The following is a 27,374-nucleotide window of genomic DNA, read 5'->3' on the forward strand; positions in this document are numbered from 1 at the left end:
AAGGCAAGTGCGCTACCACCCAGCCCCTGCATACTTATTTTTAATAAATTTTCACAAGTTGTAGTCTCTGACTTAAGGCAGTTAGACCCCTATTAAAACAACTAATTTTTCTTTTTCCTTCTATAAATTTCAATATATGCAAGGAAAAATTAAAACAAATCAAAAGAGAGTGAAAATATCTCCCATATATAGTCTCACTTATTTATTTATCTCTTCACATATTATGGTACGGAAAATTGAACCCAGGGCTACTCTACCACTAAGCTACATCCCCAGTTTTTATTTTTTATTTTTTTAATATATATTTTTTATAACTTTATTTATTTTTTAATGTGGTGCTGAGAATCAAATCTAGTGCCTCACCCTGTGATAGGCAAGTGCTCTACCACTGAGCTACAGCCTCAGCCTCCCAGTTGTTATTTTGAGACAGGGCCTTGATGAATTGCCCAGATGTCCTTGAACTCATGATCATCCTGCCTCAGCAGTTGTTGGGATTACTAGCATGTGCCATAGACCCAGTTATTGCCCTGTTTTCTTGAAGAAAACATGTTACTAGTTGGTGTTTGGTTCCATCCTTTTAGATATAGTCTGCATTTAAACCATTCATAACACATGGCTTTTTAAAAGAAAAGAATAATGGGATCATATTATTATATTATTCAGTGGCTTGCCATTTTCATATACAGTATTTCCCATGTCAGTTTCTATCTTTTTTCACAGTGACATGATTTATTTCATTATATGGTTGTTCTATAGTTTATGTAACTAGTCTCTGCTTTAAGTCATTCAAGTTATTTCTAAGTTTTCACTGTTAATTAATTCTCCCTGTTTTAGTTCAATCTTTTTTTTTTTTGGTACTGGGGCTTGAACTCGGGGGCACTCAACCACTGAGCCCCATCCCCAGCCCTATTTTGAGACAGGGTTTCACTAAGTTGCTTAGTGCCTCTCTTTTGCTGAGCCTGGCTTTGAACTCGAAATCCGCCTGCCTTAGCCTCCCCAGCCGCTGGGATCATAGGCATGCGTCACTGCACCTGGCTTCTCCTTGTTTTATAGACAAAGAGCCTAATATGTGGCAAAAAGGAATGACCTAGCCAGAGTTGCACACTTTCCACTGATTGGTAATGCTAACCCTCTGATTCCTATCTTCTGTCCGTGTGTCTCATTCCATCTGATGGGTGGTATGTACATCAAGTGGAGTTGCTGCCTTTAGAGACTTTACACATGTAATCCCATGAGTGCTTGATGCAGCAGTGTGTACATTTAGACCGGGAAGCAGAGAGGGCAGCTAGGTTTGAAAGGTAGTGTGTGCTGCACATTATGTAGTGTACTTCAGGACAGGCTGGCATCTTCAGAATTCTTTAATTTGAAGGGGAAATGTATTGATTTAGGAGATGAATGATGTTTCTTGTGGAAGAAGAGCTTGGTGGTAAATAGAGGAGGATCCAGAAAGATTGCTGTAGAGAGGCTGTTGCTGAGAATCATTTACCAGGAATGTATTATGTAAGTGAGTAGGAAGTGGGTCGGGATCTTTACTAGAACATCCCAGGGACCTTAGTCACTGCCCCAAGCTGCTGCTAAAACATTGGTGTTTTCAAACTGAGATGGAGTCACTTGCTGAGAAATTGGTTGAAGGAGGCTTTTGCGCAGCCGGAGGAGGAGCTGGTGGAGGCAACACATCTACTCCAGAGCTGCAGAGAGGCTGCTGGCTGCTCCAAACCCAGCTCTGACACATGGGGCAGCTCTGCCATCTTGTGGAATGAATGCTTAGTGAATTTTATTTTATTTTTAGGTGGGGACCAAATGCATTCTTGGGGAGAGCATTGAAATGTTCACCAGAACTGTGGGTTGTAGGATTGCTTTCCTTCCATCCATCTATTTTGTGACCTCAAAAGTATTTTTGTTTTTCTTTCTTCTTTATTTTTGCAGTGGGGTACTGGGGATTGAACTCAAGGGCACTTGACTACTGAGCCACATTCCCAGCCCTATTTTTAATTTTTTTTTTTATAGACAGGGGTCTCACTGAGTTGTTTAGCGTCTTACTTTTGCTAAGGCTAACTTAGAACTTGCAATCTTCCTGCCTCAGCCTCCTGAGCCACTGGGATTACAGGCATGTGCCATCACACCTAGCTCAAAGTATTTTCTTTTTTTAAACCTTTATTTTATTTATTTATTTATTTATGTGGTGCTAAGGATTGAACCCAGGACCTCACGCATCCTAGGCGAGCACTCTACCACTGAGCCACAACCCCAGCCCCTCAAAATATTTTCTTAAGTATAAGTCTATACATGCGTGCGTGCACATACACATGCACACACACACACTGTGTGTGTGTGTGTATAGTATATGTGGTATACATTTAGTGTACATATGGATATTTACATAGAATTTGGAGATATAGACATCTACTCACCTATATACACATGAACACATATTTTATACATATATGCACACATTTTTAATACATGTACATTTTATATATATGTACATATATGAATATATATCCATATGTGTATACAAACACACAGAGACACCAGTAAAAGATACAAATAGATATGGCATCCTGACAGAATTCACTTGAAAAGGGTATGGATATATATGGATACACATATACGCGTAAACTTTGATTATAGTATCATCTGATTTAAGTTTTCCACTATAAAACTCTTATTTTCCCCTTTATAATAAATTTCTTGTGAGAAGATACTTAAGTGTAAGTAAATATCTTGTTTCTTTACCAAACTTTCAGCCACTATTTTTATATCCACTGATATTTCTTGCTTGAAGAAGTTGTTACTCAGGTGGTTGTTTTTTTTTTTTTTTTTGAGAGAGAGAGGAGAGAGAGAGAGAATTTTATTATTCATTTTTTTTTTGTTATTGGCAGACACAACATCTTTGTTTGTATGTGGTACTGAGGATCGAACCCTGGCCGCATGCATGCCAGGCGAGCACGCTTCCGCTTGAGCCACATCCCCAGCCCACTCAGGAGGTTGTTAAATGGTGATTTCTGCCTCTCGTCATTTCTTCTATGTTTATTAAGTTATATTCTGTCATACTAAGGAACTTTCCTTTCTTTTTCCATTTTTTCTCTCCTTATTTAGGTCTGCACGGGCTCATTGATTCTTTTGTTTTATGGGTTATAATCTGTTCCTATCATTATTTTATTTTTATTTTTTTTCCCTTCCACCCTCCCTCCTATTATTATTTTTTAAGATATCTATTTGGTTCCGGATTTGGCCAGTGGGAGCCCTTCAAATGTGTTTCTATTTCTTTTGTCATTCTTTGAGCACTTCCTTATTTTCTGGCATATTAATATGTTCCAAGTTTATCTTATACTTACCTGACTTGCATTTACCCTATTCTCTCAGAAGTTCTGATTACTTTCAGTGGAGAATAGTATTTAAGAACCCAGGTTATCTGGGTGTAAGGTTTGTTCATTGCTCCTGGAATATGCAGAGAAAATGTAGAAATTCTTTACCAACTACCCTATTTTCCTGAACCCGTCTCCAAAAGTAACTACTGTTGGTAGTTTAATTTCTCTTCTGCTTTCTTTCCAGTGCCTTCTCTTTTTTTCTACTTTTTAGTACTAGGGATTGAATCTAGGGGCACTGTACTGCTGAGCTACATCCCAGCCTATTTTAAATTTTGAGATAGACTCTCACTAAATTGCTGAAGCTAGCCTCAAACTTGTGATCCTCCTTCCTCAGTCTCCCCAATAACTGGGATTATAGGTGTACATGACTCCATTGTGCTTCAGTGCATTTTTATTTTATTTTATTTTTTGGTGAATTGGAAGATTATGTTTTTTTTAAAAATTTTATTGGTTTTTTTCAGTTATATATGACAGTAAAATCTGTTTTGAGATAATTATTCAAGCATGGAATATATCTTATTCTAATTAGGATCCCAATCTTGTGGATGTACTTGAGTTGAGATTCACTGTACAAGGATCTTATTTTTGTTTATTCACCTATAATCATAAATGGGTCATTCTGTATATACTGGTAACTTCTGTTTTCACTTATTAATATACCTTGGTTATTGTATCAGTTGATACAGACCACTTCTATCTATCTATCTATCTATCTATCTATCTATCTATCTATTTTTAAAGGGTTCGTTAGATTCCATAATACAGGTTAGGTGTGGTTGAGCATGCCTATTATTCCAGCAACTCGGAGACTGAGGCAGTAGGATGATAAGTTTGAGGCCTCAGCAATTTAACATGATCCTCAGAAACTTAGCAAGACCTGTCTCAAAATAGAAAACAAAAAGAAGTAAGGATTTAATTCAGTGGTAAAATGCCCCTGGATTCAACCTCAGTGACCACCACCCGCCCCCCCCCAATTTTTTTTTTCACATAATGCAGAGTTGCTGTAATTTGTTTAACTGGTCCTCCACTTGTGGAAATTTTGATTAATTTTCTATTCTGAGCATATGATCAGGCTTATGAATATTTAAATCTGCTTGTGTTTTCCTTTGATTTTTTTTTTTTTTTTTTTTTGTCGCTTTGGAGCTAAGAAAATTATTTCTTTGCAGACTTGAAAAATATGTTCGTCATTATAATATTTGAGGTATTTGCCAAAAGGTATTAATCTGCTAGGCCATGTGGTGTCATTGCTGACAAGAAAAAAAAATATATGTGGCCTGGTGCTGAGGCACCACAAGATAATGAGAAGTGGCTCTTTTCCTCTGGCTGGAGAAGCAACAGATAGCAGGATCCAGGAGCAGATGCTAAGTGCTAATGATGAAGCCCAGCAGATAGTCATTTGTGCCAGGAGTGAATGGCATGTGGTCTTTGAGAGCCAGGGCCATCTGGACGCTTTCCTGTTTGTGGAGTGAGCTGGGTCTGGATGGAAGTGAAGACTGGCTGAGCCAGGGAGAAATGGCAGGGAGAGGACATAGGACAAGTGAGGTATGAGCTATGAGAGTATGAAGCAGTCACTGTGGCCAGTAGTTGGCTGTGTAGGAACTGAGACATTACTTTGAAATGATAATAGATGAGATTGAGAGCAGAATGACAATTAGGTTGACGTGGACAAGGAATATGGCCAAACTGATACCATCATAAGCCATCTAATTGTGAAGTTCTGAGATAATTAATGGCAGTGGGCATTCAATAAAAGGATTAGGCAGGACTTTTACAGAAAGCATATTTTAAAGCTTTTATTTTTGTTTTAAGTATAATGTATGCTATTATAAAAGAAAGAGTATGAAGAATCACTCAGATATATAGAAAATGAGTGGGCTGCTGATCTCATTATTATCTATTACTGTGTAACATTTATTACTATATACATAGTGGACTAAAACAATTTCTATAGCAGCATGGTCCTATGCACTTTATCAAAGGGTTGACTTTTGCTGCATCCTTACCTGGAAACCTACTCTGGGGGAAGGATCTGGACTTGTATGGTTGTTGGCAGCATTCACTTCCTTGTAGACTGGCAGACCAAGGGCCTCAGTTTTTTTGCTGGGTACACTTTCAGATCTTACCTTGGGTTCCTCTCCGTAGAGCAGCTGACAACCTAACTTGTTTCCTTAAGCCAGCAAAGGAGAATGTCTACTAGTAAGGCAGATATTATAATCTTTTTAAACATAATTATGTAAGTGACATACTGTCACTTTTGTCGTATTCTATTAGAAGTTATGGGGTGCGGCCCATAATTTAGTTGGGTAAGGGAATTACATGGAAATATGAAAAGAGGTGAGGATTATTAGATTCATCTTAGAGTCTATTACTCATTTCTCCAGGAAAAAAAAAAAAAAGACATTCCTTAGAGTTATCTTTATTAAAAGCTAAATCTGTGGACCATTTTTCTCTCCACTTACCAGTGTATAGTAGGAATTTAGGAGCTGTGAAAACAAAGGGTGACTCTTGGTATTTTGAGCCTGGAATTTTGATGTCCAGGAGAGAGCTCTGTGCTCTCTTGTTTCATCCCAACAAAAATCTGTTAAACATGCAGAAGAGGTTAGGAGAGCAGTGCAGCCTATAATCCCAGCAAACTTATAAGGCTATGGCAAGAGGATCACAAGTTTGAGGCCCTGTCTCAAAATAAAAAATAGATTAAAAAGGGCTGGGCATGTGGCTCAGTAAGCACACCTGGGTTCAGTCCTCAGCATCAAAAACTGAAAATGAAACAAACAAAAAGAACATGCAGAAGAGCACAGAGCATCTAAATGGTAATACAAGTAACTATTTGGAAATAAAGAGTTCCATACTACTTTCTGAAATGGGAATAAATTGGTTTTAGGAGTTTATCCTTTACTTCAAAAAAATTCTGTTACCCCTTGCTTTGAACCAGACTCCCTTGAAGACTTAATTTATGAATCTTTTGTCCTCTGTCTCTTAGTAACTGCTCCCATCTTTACAAGGACCATACTGTCCAAGGAATGGATGATGTCAACTTAGCTGATGCCATCAGTGACAGACTCTAAGCTGGTGAGAGTTCCAAATGAACTCTCTTCTCATTGGGGAATACCTGCTGTGTGTCAGACTTGGGATTTGGTAGACTGGTTCCACAGGCTACTGGATGCTGGGGATTGAACCTAGGGAGTTGCACATGCTGAGTATATTCTCCATCACTGAACTGTGCCCCCAGTCCCTCTCCTGGTTTCCTGACCATGTTTTCATCACCATGTTTTTCTGCTCAGAGGAGCACTGTTCTGGGGAGAAGCAAAATATAGTAATATAACGGAAATGGTGGTTCTTTGTACTATGAAAATTATATGATTATTATATTAGAAATATAATATATGGAAAAATGGGCTGGGGTTGTGGCTCAGTAGCAGGGCACTTGCCTCACGTGTGTTACTCTGTTAAACATGCAGAAGAGGTTAGGCAGAGTAGTGCAACCTGGGTTTGATAATCAGCATGTATAAATAAATGAATAAAGCAACTAAAAAAATTAAAAATTTTTTAAAAATGAAAAAGTACAAAGAAACCTTACTTTTTAAAAAAGATTTGTCATCCCATAACCAAGATTTCCATTGTTTAAATTCTTATAATTTAAGCTCTTGTTTTGAGTTTTCTTTTACATAGTAATACTGTATATAGTCTATTCTTTTCATTTGTAACCTTTTTTTGATGCGTACTGGGGGTTGAACCTAGGGGTATTTAATCACTGAGCCACATCCCCGGCTTGTTTATTTTTTTATTTCGAGATGGTCTCACTAAGTTGCTGAGGCTGGCTGCAAATTAGCAATCCTCCTTCCTCAGCCTCCCAAATTGCTGGGATTAGAAGTCTGCACCACTGTGCCTGGTGGAAAATATTTTTGATAGTTATATCATTTTCCTATTCCTTTTGTTTTGCTTAATTACCATTACTACCTCATTGACCGATTAATAAAGTGGGGCAATTAGATGTTTGAATTTTACAGATTATGCTGTAGCTATATCCCCACTGGCTGGGATTACTCATAATTTATATTTTTTTTTTGTTTGCACTTGGTATTGAACTCAGGAGCACTCGGCCACTGGGCCACATGCCCTGCCCGATTTTGTATTATATTTAGAGACAGGGTCTCTCTGAGTTGCTTAGAACCTCGTCATTGCTGAGGCTGCCTTTGAACTCTGGGACTGCAGGTGTAAGCCCCTGGAATTGCAGGTGTATGCCACTGTGCTAAGCTGAACATCTTTTTCAACTGGGATTTGGATCCCCCCGCCCCTCCAAGCTCACCAAGGACCAAACTCAGGGCCTTGTGTGTGCTAGGCAAGTGCTCTGGCAGTGAGCTAAATTCCTAACCCTTTTCAACAACTTTGATAAAGAATACATAGGTTGAAGCCAGGTGCCTCATGCCTATAATCCCAGCCCTTGGGAGGCTGAGGCAGGAGGATTGTGAGTTCAGGGCCAACCTCAGCAGCTCAGTAAGGCCCTAAGCAACTCAGAGTGACCCTGTTTCTAAATAAAAAACAAAAAAGGGCTGAGAAGGAGCTGGGGTTGTAGCTCAGTGGTAGAGTGCTCACCTACTGTATGTGAGGCACTGGGTTCGATCCTCAGTACCACATATAAATAAATAAATAAAAAGTCATTGTGTCCATTTGCAAGTAAAGAAATATTTAAAAAAAAGGGGGGGGTGCTGAGGATGTGGCTAAGTGGTTAAGCACCATTGGGTTTAATCCAAAGGAGAAAAAAAAAAGAAGAATACATAGGTTGATTGGCATTGCACAGTGGCAGATGCTTGTAGTCCACCGATTCAGGGGACTGAGGCAAGAAGATTGTGGCCAACCTGAGCAATTTATTGAGACCTTCAGCTATTTAGTGAGACTCTCAGAAACTTAGCAAGAAACTATCTCAAAATAAAAAAATTAAAAAGGACAAGGGATATAACTCAGGGATAAGGTGCTCCTAGGTTGAATCCCCAGTATCAAAAAAAGAGAAAAAAAGGAAAGAAAAACCAAAAACAAAAAAATAGATTTACAGAAACAAGTTAGAAAATTTTTAGACTAAAATTATCAGATGAAGTTTATTAGGGATAAGTATAATTTCTGGTATATTGCTTCATGAAACTGGGAAAAGTGAAAATGAATTTTTTTTTTGTGGGGGGAACCAGCGATTGAACCTCAGGATGCTTAACCACTGAGCCACATCCCAATCCCTTTTTGCTAAATTGCTTAGGACTTTGCTAGGTTGCTGAGAATGGCTTTGAACTTGCAATTCCTGTCTTTGCCTCTCAAGTACCTGAATTATAGGCATGCACCACTGTACCTGGCTGCACTTTATCTTTTTTAAAAATTTTTTAAAAATAATTTTTAGTTGTCAATGGACCTTTATTTTATTTATTTTTATGCAGTGCTGAGAATTGAACCCAGTGGCTTGCCCATGCTAGGCAGGTGCTCTACCACTGAGCTACCCCAGTCCCTGCACTTTATCTTTTTAAGAGACAAGACAATATTCAAAGAGTTTGGTGAGCCATGCTTGGAACTGTCCTACCTCTTATAATGAGACTATTAAAAAATTGGACTTTGAGTATTGCTCAGTGGTAGAATGCTTGCCCAGCACACACAAGACTCTGTGTTCAATCTCTAGAATTGCAAAAACATGACCCGCTCCAGTCATGTTCCAGAAACAACATAAGCCTTCCATGCTTATGTACAAAGTGATAATGACTTCCATTTATTGATTACATGCTTTGTACCAAATACATACATTGTCTGTAACTCTTTCTCCACCTCTTTGAAATAGATGGTATTTTCCCCTTTAGATAATTAGTCTAACTTGTATGCTTATTTATGTTTATTTATTTAAAGGCTAGTGCTAGGATTGAAAGCTGGACTGTTTCTGTTGTACTGTTCTGCCTTTGGCATGAATATGCAGTGAGGCTGAGGGTGTTGGGAATATCTGCTTATAAGAAGGTTAATTCCTGAAAAACTATTTATAACTCTCATTTATTCTTTTTTTTGGGGGGGAGGGGGGTAGTGGGGACTGAACTCAGGAGCATTTGACCACAGAGCCACATCCGCAGCCCTCCCTATTTTGTATTTTATTTATAGACAGGGTCTCACTGAGTTGCTTAGTATCTTGCTATTGCTGAGGCTCGCGTTGAACTTGGGATCCTCCTGTCTCAGCCTCCAGAGCCGCTGGGATTACAGGTGTATGTCACTGCTTCCAGCCCCATTTATTCTTTTTTTTTTTTTTTTTATAACCATCTCTTATTAAATGACATACTACAGGACACACAAATTGGCTTTTGCTGTTATAAATAATGATAAAATGAGTTTTCTTTTAATATAAAGTTACATGTTCCTTATATACTTACATGACTATTCTGTAGGTCAAAGTGTGTTTTCATTTTAAATATTGCTAGGACCATGCAAATTGATTTCTGTGTGGATTGTACCATATTACGCTCATACAGCAGTTTGGCTGTGACCATTCCCTATATTCTCTTTTTTTTTTTTTTTTTTAATTAATTTTTATTGTAGGTTGTTCAAAACATTACATAGTTCTTGATATATCATATTTCACACTTTGATTCAAGTGGGATATGAACTCCCATTTTTACCCCATATACAGATTGCAGAATCACTTCAGTTGCACAACCATTGATTTACATATTGCCATTCTGGAGTCTGCCCATTTATTCTTAAGTCCAAAATAACACTGTATGGTAATATTAGCTAATAACTATTGAGCACTTATTATATGCCAGGCACTTTTCTAGGCTCTTTGCATGTAATTTATTTAATTCTCATAACTCAGTGAAGATGTTACCATTCTCATGTGTACCTGCACATGAGGAAACTGAGGCAAGGGGAGTAAATAGAGGAGCCAGGATTTGAAATGGGCCATCCAGTTACAGAATGCACACCTGTAGCCACTGTGCTGTATTTGCCTTATGCAGATGGCCAGGATGTTACAGAAGATTGCAGAGTTTTTAATAATTCTTCATGGAATTGGTTCAAATTCCTCACTATTTTTAACTTCTAAACTATTTTTTAAATTCAAACATGCTTGTGTTTTATGTTCTATTTTTTTCATTATAAACTATCACCCTCAAATAGTTACAGGCAATGTTGATTTTTTTTTAAATACTTTTTTTTATTTTTAGTTGTAAATGGACTCAATACCTTTTATTTTATTTTTATTTAGTGCTGAGGATGAACCCAGTGCCTCACATGTGCCCGGCCAGTGTTCTACCACTGAGGCCCAGCCCCAGCCCAGTGTTGATGCATTTTGACTTTGGATCTTAACTTTGTTCATGTTCATGAAGGGGTAAATGGAGTTGTCCACAATGGTTTTTGAGGACTGTCATATAGAAAAGGGATTATTAGGGTTGAATCATATGGAGTAGCTAATATTGAATGTTTTTTTGTGCTACAGAAATGGCAGATTTAAGTGGTTCGACCTAATATGACTAAGAGAAGGAAATTACAGAGAAATCATTGTTTTTTTTTTTTTTTTCATTTTTTTGCGGGGGGGGGGTACTAGGGATTGAACTCAGGGCACTTGACCACTGAGCCACACCTCCAGCCCTATTTTTTGTATTTTATTTAGAGACAGGGTCTCACTGAGTTGCTTAGTGCCTTGCTAAATTGCTGAGGCTGGCTTTGAACTGTTGATCCTCCTGCCTCAGCCTCCTGAGCTGTGGGATTACAGGTGTGCACCATAGCACCTGGCCAAAGACATTTTTTTTTTTAAATATTTTTTTAGTTGGTAGATGGACAATGTACCCTTATTTTAGTTTTATGTGGTGCCAGGGATCAAACCCGGTGCCTCATGTATGCTAGGCAGGTACTCTACCACTGAGCCACAACCCTGGCCCAAATCATTGATTTTTTAAAAAGACACTTAGAACAGGTGAGGTGGTGCATACCTGTAGTCTCAGTGGTTTAGGAGGCTGAGGCAGGACTATCATGAGTTCAAAGCCAGCCTCAGCAATTTAATGAGATCCTGTTTCAAAACAGAAAACAAAAAGCGCTTGGGATGTGGCTCAACAGTTAAGCACCTGGTTTGAATCCCCAGTACTACCAAAAGAAAAACAAAACAAAACAAAAAAACAAACCATTAGGTTGGTCTTGTCCAGTTTAGGGTATGTTAGAAGTTTGAGCTTTGAACTTCTTCTCTGACATTCCTTTCCTTATCTGAAAAGTATATATCACTTCATAGTCCTTTTAATTTTTTAAGCTGCAAGCTAATTTATGGATCTTAACTTTGTTCATGTTCATGAAGGGGTAAAATGTCTTGATCTTTTGTCCTGGATGAAAGTGATTTTAAGGCATTCTTCTTTGGTGTGTGTGTGTGTGTGTGTGTGTGTGTGTGTGTGTTTAATTTAAATTGACAATATAACAACATACATCAGCCCATCAAAACCTACTTTTGAAATGTAGATTTTTTAAAATGTAGATTATAATTGAGTTTAAGATTAAATTTTTTTATTTTATTATGAAATTTGCAAAAGTAATCAAAATACTTAACCAGATGTTTATTTGTCTTGCTTACCTGCTTTTGGTGGAAATTATATCATCGCCTTTAGTAAAAATTTCATTCACCCAAGAAAGGTCCATTAAGGATATTCTTGGATGACCCTCTCTATAGAGGAGGAGTTCCTTGAGTTTAAGGTGATTGCTGTTATTGGGATGAGGGTATTATGAAGGAAGTTTTGATGAACAGTTTCTAACATGGGAACCTTGTGACAACTGTATTTATATTTTGTTATTGGTGCATTTCTACTGTTGCTTTCTAACTTTTTGGTTTTGGAGGGTCAAACTTTTATCATTTCTTTGAATTTGATCATGAGTCCTTCAAGTTCTCCTCATGTCCTGCTCCATTCATTTGGTTGCTTTTTTTTTTTTTTTTCTCCTTTGGATTCTCTGGGTTCTTTTCACTCAACAAAATACTTTGTAAAACAAAGTATGTGGTGAAATTTTGAAGGCTCAATACTAAAACACTTGGAACAGTTACACTTTCCTTATGCAAACAGGGTTGTAAAATTCCTTAGGTTTCATAAAGAGATTCTGCAGAGTGTTCCCTAGTTCTGTCTACACAGATGGGTACAGGGTACTGGTGAATATTAATCTAGTTCAACTCATAAACAACAATGTTGGCTTGAAGTACCTGATTTTCTTTAGGATTTCCCTTGTTCTCCCCCCAAAGTCAGTAAAACCCTGAGAACTTGAAAGCTACTTAAAATGAACACATTGACCTCCTGTTTCTAAAGATGAATCACAATTTTTATCTATGATTCTCTGCAAACAATAATTTGGGAGGTAATTGCAGTCTGCTTGATGTCTCGGACTGCATATTACACATACCACAGTTTTACTTTCCATTGCCATATGCTAATGCATGTTTTGTAATAACCAGGATAAGCACATGGAATCTTTGCTTGTTTTTCAGTACCAAATACTTTTAAGAAAACAGATGGTTTTGTGACATCTAATGCGCCAGCTGTCGACCTAGACCATAAGTTTAGATGCAAGGTTGTGGACTGTTTAAAATTTTTCCGCAAAGCTAAACTGTTGCACTATCACATGAAGTATTTCCATGGAATGGAGAAATCACTGGAGCCAGAAGACAGCCCAGGGAAGAGGCATGTCCAGACAAGGGGCTCTTCAACGTCTGACAAGGCCAACCAGGAGAGCCTCACCAGGAAGCGAGTCTCTGCCAGTTCCCCAAGTAAGTATCTTGGTTCTGCATTGTGCCGTAGAGGACCCTGCTGCTAAGGCCACTGTGCTTATGTTTGTGACACAGAAAGCAGACATTATGTTGGTCTTGTCCAGTTAATTCCACATGATTGAAAATGATAAGTCTTTCTCAGGTTTTATATCATAGAGCTGGGGCCCTCCTGGAGGAAGCAGAAATACTTAATTCTTATTCTTGTCTCTGCCTCTTGCTCCCCAAGTTATCTTGAGAGTTACCTAGCCTCTGTGCTCCCCATATGAGTGTGGACAATTGAGCAAGGGCGCTCCTTGAGAAGCTAGTGGGAGAACTCATGTCTGGAACATGCTGTCCTCCTCCCTTCCTCCCCTCCTCCCCTCCTCCCCTCCTCCCCAAACCTGTGTCCTGTCTCTACCAGCAGGGCAAAAGTACAAAAGAACTAAAAAACGATATGTGATTTTGTTAATGGGCAAATCCTTTTTCTTCTTAATTGCAGCTGAAGGCATTTTCAAAGAAAACTAGTTTATTTTGTGTAAAAACTACAGTGGTGCTTGTATGGAGTACCACAAAATCTCATTTCATATTTAATTACAGAGAACCATTTTGGAATTTTCTTCTAAATCATAGAAATTGAAAAAAAATTGTGTTTCTAGGGAAATTTCAGAAAAAGTAATGAATTTCCAGTAAACTCTACAATCTCCCATCTTGTTTTTAACTGAAATTATAATATCACTACATGTCTTTTTGGATTATAAAGCTTTTTCATTCAGATATATAGGTTTAAATGAAATGTGGAATTCCTAGCATCTGATAGCATCCCTAAGGAAGACAGATTAAGTGAGGTTTCAGGACAGTAGGTCAGGGCCATGCCATCTGAAGGTAATGTCTGGCTCTCTAAGAGATCATTCAACAACCATGCTGGGAAGACTAATGTGTTAAGGCCAGTTTGGAGTTTCTTAGTTTTATGTGCTGTTATCTATCAGAAATATGTAAGCCACATGTATAATTTAAAAGTTTCTAGTAACCACATTGTAAAAATGTGAAAAGAAGCCAAATATAGTGGAACAAACCTATAATTCCAGCAACTTGGAGGCTGAGACAGGAGGATGGCAAGTTCAAGGCTATCCTGAGCAACATAGTGAAATGCTGTCTCAAAAGAAAATTTAAACAAAGGACTGGAAGTAGCTGAGTGGTAGAGGGCTTGCCTAGCATGCATGAGGTTTATCTCCAGTACCACCAAAAAGTAAAAAAAGGGCTGACCCATTGCTACCCAAATTATCTTCCTTCTGTCCATCTCAGACATTCTCTGGGAAGGGAAAGTTGCTTTTTGAGCATGGGATCAGAATACTGGAGTTAGAATTGCCTCAGGCTAAAATAGATCAAGCTGCTTATTCAACAACAATTTATTACTAAGCTCTGACCTGAACATTGCAAAAGAGACATAAATCTCATTCTGCCTGGTGCTGGTGATTGTTGTTATTCTGGCACAAAGAAGCAAAGGATTAGTTCCATTCTCAGGCTGGAATATCCTCTTGCCTGGTTACTACTTGCTTTATTTAGGACCAAACACTGATTGCTCCGGTATGTTAATGTCTGTTACTAGCTAGTCCTGCTACCTTGGATGGCCATATTTATCTTTTAGGTGATTTTAGATTTCTTTGCTTTTGATTACTTGGTTAATTATGGGGTCAGATTTATTTCCTAGGACTTAAAGGGTCTGTTACTGAGATTTCCCCTCCTCACAAATAACACCTACAATATTTACTTGATCCAGATCTTAGCTGGAGCAGCATCCAGCCTTCCTGCATGGGAGTCATTGGATGACTTGTTAAAAATATAGTCATTCATGTACAACCAGAAGAATTAGAAATTATACTCCATTTATGTATGATGTGTCAAAATTATACTCTGTTTATGTATGATCTGTCATGTATAACTAGTTAAAACAAATAAAAAATCAAAAAAATACAGTCATAAGTTGCTTAACCACAAGTATACGTTCTGAGAAATGTGTCCTTAGGCAATTGTTTTTAGTTGTGTGACTATCACAGAATGTACTTACACAAACTGAGCTGGGTTATGACACAACCCTAGCCCCTAACCTGGGATGTTATTCTCTCTGATAATGCCAGATTCCTTTCAGTAGGGTTTTGAAAATCTCTGGGTAAACTGAGAATTTTTGCCTATCAGTTTTTAAAAATAGCACCAGGGTGACAGGGATGGTCAAATACACAAATGCTTTAGAGGATACCTAAGGTTCCTTTGAATTCTTGTGTTTTAGCTTATTTAAAGTGTTCCGTAATAAAATTGATCCATTTGGTAGTAGATGCGCCACACAGGTTACTCACCAACTGTCGGAGCTATAGCTGGTCATTTTTATACTTCTCAGGTGGAAAGTAGCATTTGTGCAGCCAGCAAGGAATAACAGCCCCACCCTCATATCAGGTGGATCCAGAACTCATAGACAGCTTGGTGACTGTCCAAATACGTTTCCTGCCTGATTGCTGAGATGCTCAGCAGTTACTATCAGACTGATCATCTTGCTGGAATCTATATGGGAAATTGAAACCTTGGCCACTAGTCCTGTGTCTACCATGAACCAGCAGGAACTTCAGGATCGTTACGTGAGGACTGGGCTCTTTAGAAAGGTCAGCCTTCGTTATGTGGCTGACTGTCAGCCAGAGTGAATGTGGCATAGCACTCTTGAGTATTCCACAGTATGGCCACCTCATTATTCCCTAGCCCTCCTGAAGGAATTTCTGTTGTAGGCATCTCCCCTCACCTTTCTCCCATCAGAAGGTCCCTGGTGTGTCAGTTTGCTCAGACTTGTGTAATCTGATAATTAAATGTTCTAAAATTTGAAAGACTAGAACCAGGTTACAGGCTTCTAAGAAAGCCCTTAATCTTTGGAGTGCAATTTCAGACTGTGTGCGGAGTTCAGGGGGAGGGATGTTTCAGGGTGAGACTCTGATACTGGGTATTCTGTTTCCTAGTTCACACAGGCATTTGACATGTGTGTGGATTTGACTTCTGCATAAATGACAAATAGACACCACTTCTGCTTCAGACAATAGTGATGCTTGGGGATAGTGACTGTTTAAAACACACACACACACACACACACACACATCTTTTTATGCTGAATATTCTTATTTGACTATAGCAAATACTTTTAAGTGGATTTCTCTGATGGAGCCTGGGGATTCTGTGAGAACCAAGAGATTTTTTTTTTTTTTTTTCTGGGAGGTATGATCCCCTCAGTTTCTGGGTGGACAAGATAGAGCAGAAGAAACAGTTCTGAGAGTCTTTTGAGCCATCTCAATAACAGTGAACACTGATTCTGTGTGACTTCATACAGATCTCTTCGCAAATCTGATTTTTTTTTTTTAAGAGAGAGAGAATTTTTTAATATTTATTTTTTAGTTATCGGCGGACACAACATCTTTGTTTTGTATGTGGTGCTGAGGATCAAACCTGGGCCGCATGCATACCAGGCGAGCGCGCTACCGCTTGAGCCACATCCCCAGCCCAAATCTGATTTCTTTATTACTCAAAGTGGTGATAGAGAACTATGTGATTGAGGCAAAGCCTTTTCATGTGGGGGGAGAAATACATAAACAGTGAAAAGGGCTCAGTTCTATTTTAGGAACACATAAAATGCTCTGGGTACATAGATGCAGCTTTTGCCTGTAGGGCAAGAGCTGGAATGAAAGGAGGTCACATTCAAGTTAGGCCTTGCTATGGTTGAATTGTGTGTCACAGATCCCTTCCCAGTCCTAGAATTCCTATGTTGAAGTCCTGTCCTCTAGATATTGGTATTTAGAGAGGGATCCTTTGGGAGGTAATTAAGTTTAGATGATGTTATTAGAGTGGGGACTTCATGATGGGGTTGGTGTCCTTTAAGAAGAATTCAGAGAGGGATGTCCCTTACCTGCTTCATGTGGGGATACACCACAAAACAGATTGGCCAACACCTAGAACTCTGGGAAATAAATATCTATTGTTTAAGCCACCCCATCTGTTTTGTTTCAGCAGCCTCAACTAAATGTTCAGGCTCTCAAGGCTCTCAAAGTTAGAGCGAAGCTGCCCCAGAAAGCAAGGGAAGAAGAAAGACATTCTTGTGCTGGGACAGGCAGGGCAAAGATTCTGAGGTCCCAAGGAGAATAAACTGGTCACCTGTCCTTAAGATCCCCTTCTTACTCTAGCCATCTGTAATTCTGTTACTCACATGCCTCCTTCCCCTTAGCCAGGCCTTTAAGAGAATAAGCAGATGTAGAAGGTTGAAGTAGATTGGTGTTTCCAAGTGAAGTTTTGCAGTATACCAGCTTTCATGTCTTGCAGGGGTCAGCTCAGGCTTCCTTGGTCTTTGGGTTTGTTTCTACTAATCAATTGTATGACTTATTTCTCTGGGTTGTAATTTCTTGATTTAAAAAATGAGTGTTTTTGCAAAATGGATGAAATTGTTTTCTAGATATTTATTGGACTTTCTTCTTTAGTTGTGGTATATTTTAGCAGGAAAGCTGCCCACAGATATATCTGTAAGTCCTGTATGTTCCCTAGTATAGAACCCAGATGTGCCAGCTAGCTATAGCCCATCATTCCTCTCTGAGAGTTCCTAGATACCCATCTGGGAAAGGGAAAAGGGCCACAGTGCTGATATGGTCCTTGAGAGTCAGATAGATCTCCTTTTAAATGTCTTTGAGACACAGAGCATGGTAGTGTGTGCCTATAGTTTCAACTGTTTGGGAAGATAAGGTGGAAGGACACTGGAGCCCTGCCTGAGCACTGGTCACGGTGACGGGAGGCTGAGACAGTAGGATCAGAAGTTTAAGCCAACTTCAGCAATTTAGTGAGACCTTGAGCAACCTTGTCTCAGAATTAAAAAAAAAAAAAACAAAAAAACCCCCCAAAATCTGGGGATGTATCTCAGTGTTGTAAAAGCCTTTTATTTTTAAATTTTGAGACAGGGTCTTGCTAAGTTGCCAAGGCTGGCCTTAAACTTTAGATTCTCCTGCCTAAGCCTCTGGGATTAAGGAATGTGCCCCTGAGCCCAGCTTTTTTGTTGTTGTTTTTGTGCATACTTGGCAAGTGCTCTGTTGTTCAGCTAAATCATTAGGTCTTTTTTTTTTTTTTTTTTTAAAGCTCCCTATATGATTCCAGACAGGGTTGAGGAGCAATGATCCAAGTAGGGTTGGCAAACTTCTCTGTAAAGGGACAGATAAGAGTAGCCAGGTGTGGTAGCCCACATCTGTGATCCCAGCTACTTGAGGATCAGTTCAAGGCCAGCCTGGGCAATTTAGCAAGACCCTGACTCAAAATAATATAAGAAAGTCTGGGGATATAGTTTCCTAATAGAACCTTGTCTAGCATATGCCAGACCATGGTATTTAATCTCAAGTACCAAACAAATGGGCTGGGAGAGGACTAGATAATACTTATTTTCAGCTTTGAGGGCCCTAAGGCCTTTGTCATTACTTCTTAACTCTGCTGTTGAAGCATGAAATAAGCCATAGGCAACATGTAACAAATGAGCATGGCATGTTTCATCAAGGCAACATGTAACAAATGAGCATGGCATGTTTCATCAAGACTCGTTTATTTATTTATTTATTTTTTCTTCCTCTAGTGGTTGTTTTTTTTTTATTGGTTGTTCAAAACATTACAAAGCTCTTGACATATCATATTTCATATATTAGATTCAAGTGAGTCATGAACTCCCATTTTTACCCCAAATACAGATTGCAGATTCACATCGGTTACACATCCACAATTTTACATAATGCCCTATTAGTGACTGCTGTATTCTGCTACCTTTCCTATCTTCTACTATCCCCCCTCCCCTCTCCTCCCATCTTCTCTCTCTACCCCATCTGCTGTAATTCATTTCTCTTCTTGTTTATTTTCCCATTCCCCTCACAACCACTTATATGTAATTTTGTATAGCAATGAGGGTCTCCCTCCATTTCCATGCAATTTCCCTTTTCTCTCCCTTTCCCTCCCACCTCATGTCTCTGTTTAATGTTAATCTTTTCTTCCTGCTCTTCCTCCCTGCTCTGTTCTTAGTTGCTCTCATTATATCAAAGAAGACATTTGGTATTTGTTTTTTAGGGATTGGCTAGCTTCACTAAGCATAATCTGCTCTAGTGCCATGCATTTCCCTGCAAATTCCATGATTTTGTCATTTTTTAGTGCTGCATAATACTCCATGGTGTATAAATGCCACATTTTTTTTTATCCATTCATCTATTGAAGGGCATCTGGGTTGGTTCCACAGTCTAGCTATTGTGAATTCTGCTGCTATGAACATCGATGTGTCAGTATCCCTGTAGTACGCTCTTTTAAGGTCTTCAGGGAATAGTCCGAGAAGGGCAATAGCTGGATCAAATGGTGGTTCCATTCCTAGCTTTCCCAGGAATCTCCATACTGCTTTCCAAATTGGCCGCACCAGTGGTTGTTGTCAAGTACTTTGGTCACAGTGAACAAAAGCTAACACACAGTTTAAGAAGTTCACTAAAGGAACTATCTGGGAAAAACCTAAGGCCTAGTTGTTGAGCAACTCAGGTAACTCCAGTGCCTTCTGAGTCCAAACTGCAAAAATTATGCTTTTTTCAATTTTTAAAATAATATTTTGAGATAACAGTCTTTCAGTCAATGATAACTCATTCAGTTCTGTTCAGAACCTGGCTGCTCATTATACAGAATTTGGATGCTTTATAATAGCATACCCTGAGCTGGGCTGCGTGGTGCATACCTGTAATCCCAGAAGCTCGGGAGACTGAGGCAGGAGAATCGTGAGTTCAAAGCCAGGCTCAGCAACTTAGTGAGGTCCTAAGCAACTCAGTGACAGGGTCTCTAAATAAAATATTAAAAAGGGGGCTGGGATTTGGCTCATTGGTTAAACACCTCTGGTACAAAAAAAAAAAAAAACAAACCATCCTGGCCTGAGCCATACCTGAGATGCCAGTTTCATCATTTTTGCAAGGCCAAGGTTCCTTACAAAAGCTTTCCAGTGCACTAGAATATGCAATCAGGGCCCAGGAGACAACTAACTGCAGGCTGCTATTATAAACGAGTCTTTATTTATAATAGCAGCCTGCAGTTAGTTGTCTCCTGGGCTCTAGAGGCAAAGTGATGGAAGAATGACCATCCTACAGCCACTGTAGAGCCCTCAAAAGCAAGAAAGGTGATCTCACTGGCACAGCCAAGGCAAGAACTTAGTAATGCATGTTCTATTTCTTCCCATTGGACGTGCTTAATTATTTAAGAATAAACATCTCTGTGTTGAAAAAACATTAAAATGCCAACACATAAACTTGTGTTTAATTGTAGCTGCAAAAGACAAGGAAAAAAACAAAGAGAAGAAATTCAAAGAGTTTGTGAGAGTGAAGCCAAAGAAGAAAAAGAAAAAGAAAAAGAAAACCAAACCTGGTAATCTTCCCGAGGGTTTCTTAGATTTCCTTGCCGTGGGTGGGAAGGGATGACTTCCTCCTGTGGTAGCCTGTGAGCCTGCACTGAGGAGAGGAAGGACCAGCAGGCCTTTCCCAGGGCTTGTGGGCTGAACCTAGTAGGGCCCTGGTGGGGGTGGCCTGGGGTGGGGTACACTCCCATGTCTTACAAGGACCAGCTGGCATTCTTTATTATTTATTTATTTATTTGTTTGTTTGGCACTAGGGATTGAATCCAGAGGTGCTTTGCCAGTGAGCTACATCTTCAGCCATTTTTATTTATTTATTTTTAATTTAGAGACAGTGTTTTACTAAGTTGCTGAGGTTGGCTTTGAATTTGTAATCCTCCTGCTTCACCTGATGAGTTGCTGAGATTATAGATGTATGCCACCATTACCAACTCTGATTGGCGTTTATGAAAGCCCTCCCATTTAGGCTCATGGGCCAGTATATCTCCTATTACAGAGCCATATACATGGAGGCAACAAAGTCTGAGAGGATGTGTAGATGACTGATTGTTCACATATGTAAATCTTAAACATACATCTCTAAAGAAAGAATTCATTTCTTGAGAAGTATGTGTGTACCCCAACAAAAATGTTTAAGAAAATCTGTGTTAAAACCTTGGCAGTTAAAGAGATGCCAGGTTTTCTTTATTTTCATTGTAGTTTCTTTCTTTCTTTTTTTTTTTTTTTTTTTTGGTACCGAGGATTGAACCCAGAGGTGCTTAACTACTAAGCTGTATACCCAGCTCTTTTTTATATTTTACTTAGATACAGGGTCTTGCTGAATTGCTTAGGGTCTCGCTAAGTTGGTGAAGCTGGCTTTGAACCTTCTGCCTTTGCCTCCCGGGATGTTGGGATTACAGGCATATGCCACTGCTCCAGACTCATTGTAGTTTCTGACTTAGAGAAAAAAAAAAACTTACCAGAAACAGGTGAGGTGGGGTGATGGTGAGAAGGAATTGTTTGGAATTGGAGTTCTCAGAGGTAGCTTATGAAATCCTAAATCTTCCCTCAGTACCTTATACCTTTTCTTGGTTGAATTGACCCCAAGTTTGAGCTATTGGAACAGGAGGCTTACTGATTGGATGAGGTTGGTTCTGGAATGCCCTGATAATGTCTGGAGTTGTCAGGTGTGGTGTTACACACCTGTAACCTAGCAACTTGGGAGCCTGAAGCAGAAGATTTGCAAATTTGAGGCCAGCTTCAGTAACTTAGTGAGACCCTGTCTCAAAAAAATTAAAAAGAGCTGGGGATGCAGCTCAGTTGGTAATGTGTCCCTGGGTTCAATCCCTTAAACCACCCCCCTCACACACACACAAAAATAATAAAATATATAATGTCTGGAGTTGCTCATTTCTTTCTCATGCTGTTCTTCCAGAATGCCCTTGTAGTGAGGAGATCAGTGACACCTCCCAGGAACCTTCTCCACCCAAAGCATTTGCTGTTACCAGGTGTGGGTCTTCACACAAGCCTGGGGTCCATATGAGCCCACAGCTCCATGGCTCAGAATCTGGAAATCACAAAGGGAAATTGAAAGCAGCTGGTAAGGGTGCTCGCTGCTGGCCTGATCATTTGTTAGAAAGTAATACTTGGAACAGTGTCTGCAAAGAATGTGTGTAGTAAATGTTGGCTTGATTATAGCTAATTAGGCACCAAGACTCGGTGATTCTGGTGCAGATTGTTCCTGGGATCCTCTCCTTCCTCTTTCCCCACTGTCTGCAGAACTTTAGAGTGACTGTGGACACAGCCTTCTTATGTATGAGAGCTGGCTTCATGGGAAGACTGAGGAAAATTTTAGTTCTGAGGATTAACAGACTGTGTGGTTCATAAGGAGTTGAAGCTCACTGACAGATCTGTGACCTCGAGCAGCCACTGACCTTGGGCTTCATGCTCTCTCAGTGAAGTGAGGAAATGGATTTCAGTTCATTGCTAGGCAGCGTACTCCATTTGGACTAATGGCAACCCCAAGGAACAGATTAATTCCTGATTTCTCAGCCCTGGAGTAAGGTCATTTTCTACTCAGGACAAGCTAGGGTTTTATACATTTTATAACTATAATTTAAAATAGTGACTGTTGGTTTCCCTCACCTTCTAGAGGAGGAGAATTTGAGTGAATCCTCTTCTGAGAGCTTTCTTTGGAGTGATGAGGAGTATGGCCAAGATGTTGATGTGACCACCAACCCAGATGAGGAACTTGATGGAGATGACCGTTATGATTTTGAGGTGGTTCGTTGTATCTGCGAAGTCCAGGAAGAAAATGACTTCATGATTCAGGTGGGTTGAGCTTCCAGAACACAGGTGTAGGTATAGAGAAGTGCAGACTTGCCCCTGGGGAGAATGTTAAGGCCAGGAACAATGGGGGGTCATGTCAAACTGAGTTTGCCTTTTGGTTCAGCTTTCTGGGTATTCAGGCTGCCATAAATAGCCTATTAATAGAATAAGAGAGGACTTATAAATCCAAGCTTCTCATCCTCTGCTGGAGGCATTTGGGGCCTGCAAAGGGGACAGGTTTTGGTCACACGGTGAGAAGCTAAATAGCAGGAACTCAAGACCTGGGGTGACAGTTCAACTTTCTTATGGACCTATCTTGTCTTTGAGGTAAATTTTCTTTGTGGTATAAAGAAATGGAGACTGGTTTTATGACATTTCTCTTTCCTGTCATTTTCCTAACATACCTTCATCATCTTTATCTTTGGGATGTGCCTGTGGGGTGGGTCCTCTCTACCTGTCTTGGGAGACCATCATTGTCCCCTGACTCTGACCCCCTCTGCTTGCCTTCACCTTTCACTTGGTATTACAGTTCTGGCAGAGGTGGCTGCTATTTGGTTAACTCTGAAGGCCGTCAGAAGTACCATGGATATATATTGGCATCTGGCTGGCCAAGAAACCTGAGTTTTCTTTAAGTCTCTTATGGTTATATTGGTTAGCATCTTTTTTTTAAAATTTTAAGTTATAAACAATACTTTTTGGAGCTGGGGATGTGGCTCAAGCGGTAGCGCGCTCGCCTGGCATGCGTGTGGCCCGGGTTCGATTCTCAGCACCACATTCAAACAAAGATGTTGTGTCCGCCGAAAACTAAAAAATAAATATTAAAAAATTCTGTCTTTAAAAAAAAAACACAATACTTTTATTTGTTAATATTTTATGTGATGCTGAGGATCGAACCTAGTATCTCACACATGCTAGGCAAGCATGCTACCACTGAGCCCCAGCCCCAGCCCCCTATTGGTTAGCATCTTTTGGGAGCAAGTACAAACATTTTTGGGAAAATAGTCAAGGTTCTAGAACCCAGAGGCAAAATCGCATCCAGGCTTAGCAGCTTAGAATTCCATCTTCAGGGGCTTAGTCTAATCTGTTTCCTAATTCTTCCTGGAATTGATTTGATTCTTTTAAAAAATCGTTTTGCTACTTGTTAATTTTCTTGGAAATTGCAAAATGATCACCATCCATGGTTCCTTTACACCTTCCCTGTTTTAACTTTTTGTCATCAAGAGACTAGCTCTATCCAATTCTAAATTCCTGGGCCAGGAATTCCATCTGGGTTTAGATCAGGTATTAGCCTTTGGAATGATCACCTTTGGGGAGGGGGCAGATGTCTATCCTAGGCCAAATGCCAACCCTTGGTCTAATCATCTGGCTGGTGGTGGTGAAATTTGTGGGTATGTGTGGTTCACGATGTACAAAAAGGCTGCCTAGGGCCTCCCTCTGTCATTGTGTGGAAGGGGTGAGGGGTGTTAACCAGAAAAAAGCCTATCTGTGGTAATTATGAGAAAAATACTCAGCCTTTCTGTCATGGAATATTATTTCCTTGTCCTTAAGTCAATATGTGCATCAATTTTTGAAATTAACTTTTGCACTTGTCTTTTTTTACTCAGCAATCTCCTTTCCTTTGATTTCTTGAAATATTAAGCTTGCCATAATTTAAACTTTCAGAAAGTCCAGAGTGAGTAGGCACCTTACAAATTTCACCTTTAATTTATCAAGTGTTTTTTTAAAAAACTTTTATTTTTGAATAATTATAGATCACAGGAGGTTGCAAAGAAATACACTACTAATGAGAAATCCAGTGAACTATTGCCCAGGCTTCCTCCCATGCTAGGAATGCACACAACAACACAGTATCAAAACCAAGAAATTGATATTGGCATAATCTCGCAAGCTTATTCTGATTTTACCAGCTACATACGTGTACTGTACTTATATGTGTATGCATATAACTTTGCACAGTTTGTCACAAGTATAACAAAACTGTCACAGTTTTGTCACAAGTATATATATTGTGTAACCAGTACTACAGTTAGGATACTGAAGTACTATCATTATTAATAATTGAGAAGTAAAGCAAAAAACAGATTTGTTTTTGAAAGACACATTGTCTAGGCTGGCTAATGAACTGTTCTCCACTCCAACCAGTATGTACACACAACATACTTCAGGTGAAATACTTCATAGTCTTCATAGTAATTTCTTTGATTTACAGATACGTAAATTGTCTTCAGCACTTCTTGATATTAGTGCTTTTCATACCTTTTCGGCATCAGAATCCCTGTTCCTAATGGACTTTTTTGTAGAACCCCAAAGTGTCTTACTGGTAAAAGCTGTAGTTTTATTTAATTTGTGGTAGTGGGTTTTGAAGTAAGGGCCTCACTCATGCTAAGGCAAGCACTTTGCTACTGAGGTATATATCTTCAACCCCACAAAGCAATAGTTTTAAATGTTTAAGTTGAAAAAAAATTCAAAATAAATAAAAGTTTAAAATTATTAATCTTCACTTTTAAGGTTAGAAATGTGATCTGCAGGGCTGGGGATGTGGCTCAAGTGGTAGCGCGCTCGCCTGGCATGCGTGCGGCCCGGGTTCGATTCTCAGCACCACATACCAACAAAGATGTTGTGTCCGTCGAGAACTAAAAAAAATAAATATTAAAAAAAACTCTCTCTCTCTCTCTCTCTCTCTCTCTCTCTCTCTCTCTCTCCCCCCCTCCTCTCTCACTCTCTCTTTAAAAAAAAAAAAAAAGAAATGTGATCTGCACACGTTCTCATGAATATAGTCAGAGTTGTGGCCCTTAGTGAAAACCTGTCTCAAAATAAGAAAAATTTAAAAATAAAAGGGCTGGGGACTGATGATTTGGAACATTTCAGCATATTGCTTGTTTTTCTCTATTTGGTTCTGTCTGTGAGACAAGCTTGATGCACGTGAGTCTTGTCAGAATGACTTTTCCTAAACAGCATGCTGTGTTGTCTCTTTGAATAAATACAAGTGGGCGGAAAATCTTTGTTCTAGGACAGAATTATGTGTGCAGTACAAAATTATGTGTACTGGTGGGCTCTGTTATCTTAACATTTGGCCTGAACATTTTTAGTGTGCATTTTTTGTTTTGTTTTTTTAAATTAGTTTCATCCAAAAACATGTACTTTTGTAAAACCTGTGGGATACAACTGGAATTGTTATGTAACATGAAGACTGTTAGGATTTTTTAGTAGAAATTTTTTTGAGGTATAAAATGTTTATTTAAAAAACTGATTCAGCCAGTTTAGCATTTTGAAATAAAGTTTTTTGTTGTTGTAGATGGACACAGTATATATATTTATTTATTTTTATGTGGTGCTAAGGATCGAACTCAGTGTCTCACACGTGCTAGTCAAGCACTCTACCACTGAATTACAACCCTAGCCCTAAAATTTGTTTTTTCCAGGGTGGTTTCAAGGAGAATATATGTCAGTACTTTAATAATGGGAAGAATACCATATGGCATGTGTACCCTTGAGGAGGGGAACTGTATGATTGCCACGTAGCCTTCCCCCAGGGATGCTGAGTTGTCCTGTGCTTTATTTAGTGTGAGTGTTAAGGAATAGCAATTCACTTGCCAGCTCTGTGACATAAGCCATAGCATTTAAATATGACACGTTACATTAAGCATTGTGATTGAAGTTTATTCTGAATTTCTGATTTGTAATTTTTCAATAGGGATTACTTCTCTTTAGGAAACAAAGTAGCAAAGCATTAGCTTGAATATCTTAGATAACTAGTGTCTTAGAAATTGGGAATTGGGGGGGCTGAGGTTGTGGCTCAGTGGTGGAGTGCTTACCTGGCATGTGTGAGACATTGGGTTCAATTCTCAGCACCATATATAAATAAATAAAAAATAAAGGTCCATTGACAACTAAAAAATATTAAAAAAGAAATTAGGAAGTGAGAAATATGCAAATGATTTATTAAAAAAAAAAGAAGATTTTTAGTTTCAAAGTTTCAACTTTGTTTCTCTGGGCATATACCTTGGTAGCCTGATCAGATTTTGGCCTTTGAAGATATCTAAAGTGGGTGAATAATTGAAAGCTTCTCCTGGCAAGACCTTTCCACCTGAGCAGTATGCAACCTGTTTTTGATCCTTTGTAGTAATCTCTCCATTGATTTTTCTGTAAGTAGTAAGGATCAAGGGGTATTTGAAGGTAGACTTTAAAGTACCAGTATATGCTATATGAAGATAGTAAGCCTGGGGCTCTTGGGTTCACACCAGCTGTTACATGGCAGAGTTGGGAACTGACTTCCTATCTCTTCCCCAGCTCTCAGCTTAACACTTGGCTCAATATTGTGGTATTTAGCTCACACCAGAGCACCTTGGCTTTTGTTCTACAGGACATTCCTCTGCTGTCCACTGGAGCCAAGATTTTCCAATTGGCGTGTCTTATGGAGGGGCAGTTTCTGTCATTGTGAGCAGTATACCTGTTCCATTCAGTAACTTTAGCAAAAGGCACAAATTTAGAGGAAGATAACTGGAATAAATACAGTTAACTTTAAAATGTATTGATCATCTAGTTAGAGAAATAA

The 27,374-nt window shown here is 39.1% G+C and overlaps 1 protein-coding gene across 4 annotated transcripts in view; it reads left to right on the forward strand.

Annotated features, from left to right (window-relative positions):
- Phf20 (PHD finger protein 20) overlaps positions 1–27,374 on the forward strand; it is a 126,156-nt gene that overhangs the window by 75,928 nt on the left and 22,854 nt on the right. For 3 of the 4 annotated variants that reach the window (XM_076851779.1, XM_076851781.1, XM_076851782.1), the window contains 4 exons: positions 12,838–13,116; positions 20,428–20,526; positions 21,927–22,091; positions 22,644–22,822. In XM_076851779.1, the coding sequence (XP_076707894.1) occupies positions 12,838–13,116; positions 20,428–20,526; positions 21,927–22,091; positions 22,644–22,822 (722 nt within the window). The remainder of the gene's footprint in view (positions 1–12,837; positions 13,117–20,427; positions 20,527–21,926; positions 22,092–22,643; positions 22,823–27,374) is intronic. The other variant, XM_076851780.1, reaches the window with a different exon arrangement.

The sequence above is a fragment of the Callospermophilus lateralis genome, chromosome 3 (assembly GCF_048772815.1).
Source record: "Callospermophilus lateralis isolate mCalLat2 chromosome 3, mCalLat2.hap1, whole genome shotgun sequence".
Lineage (NCBI taxonomy): Eukaryota > Metazoa > Chordata > Mammalia > Rodentia > Sciuridae > Callospermophilus > Callospermophilus lateralis.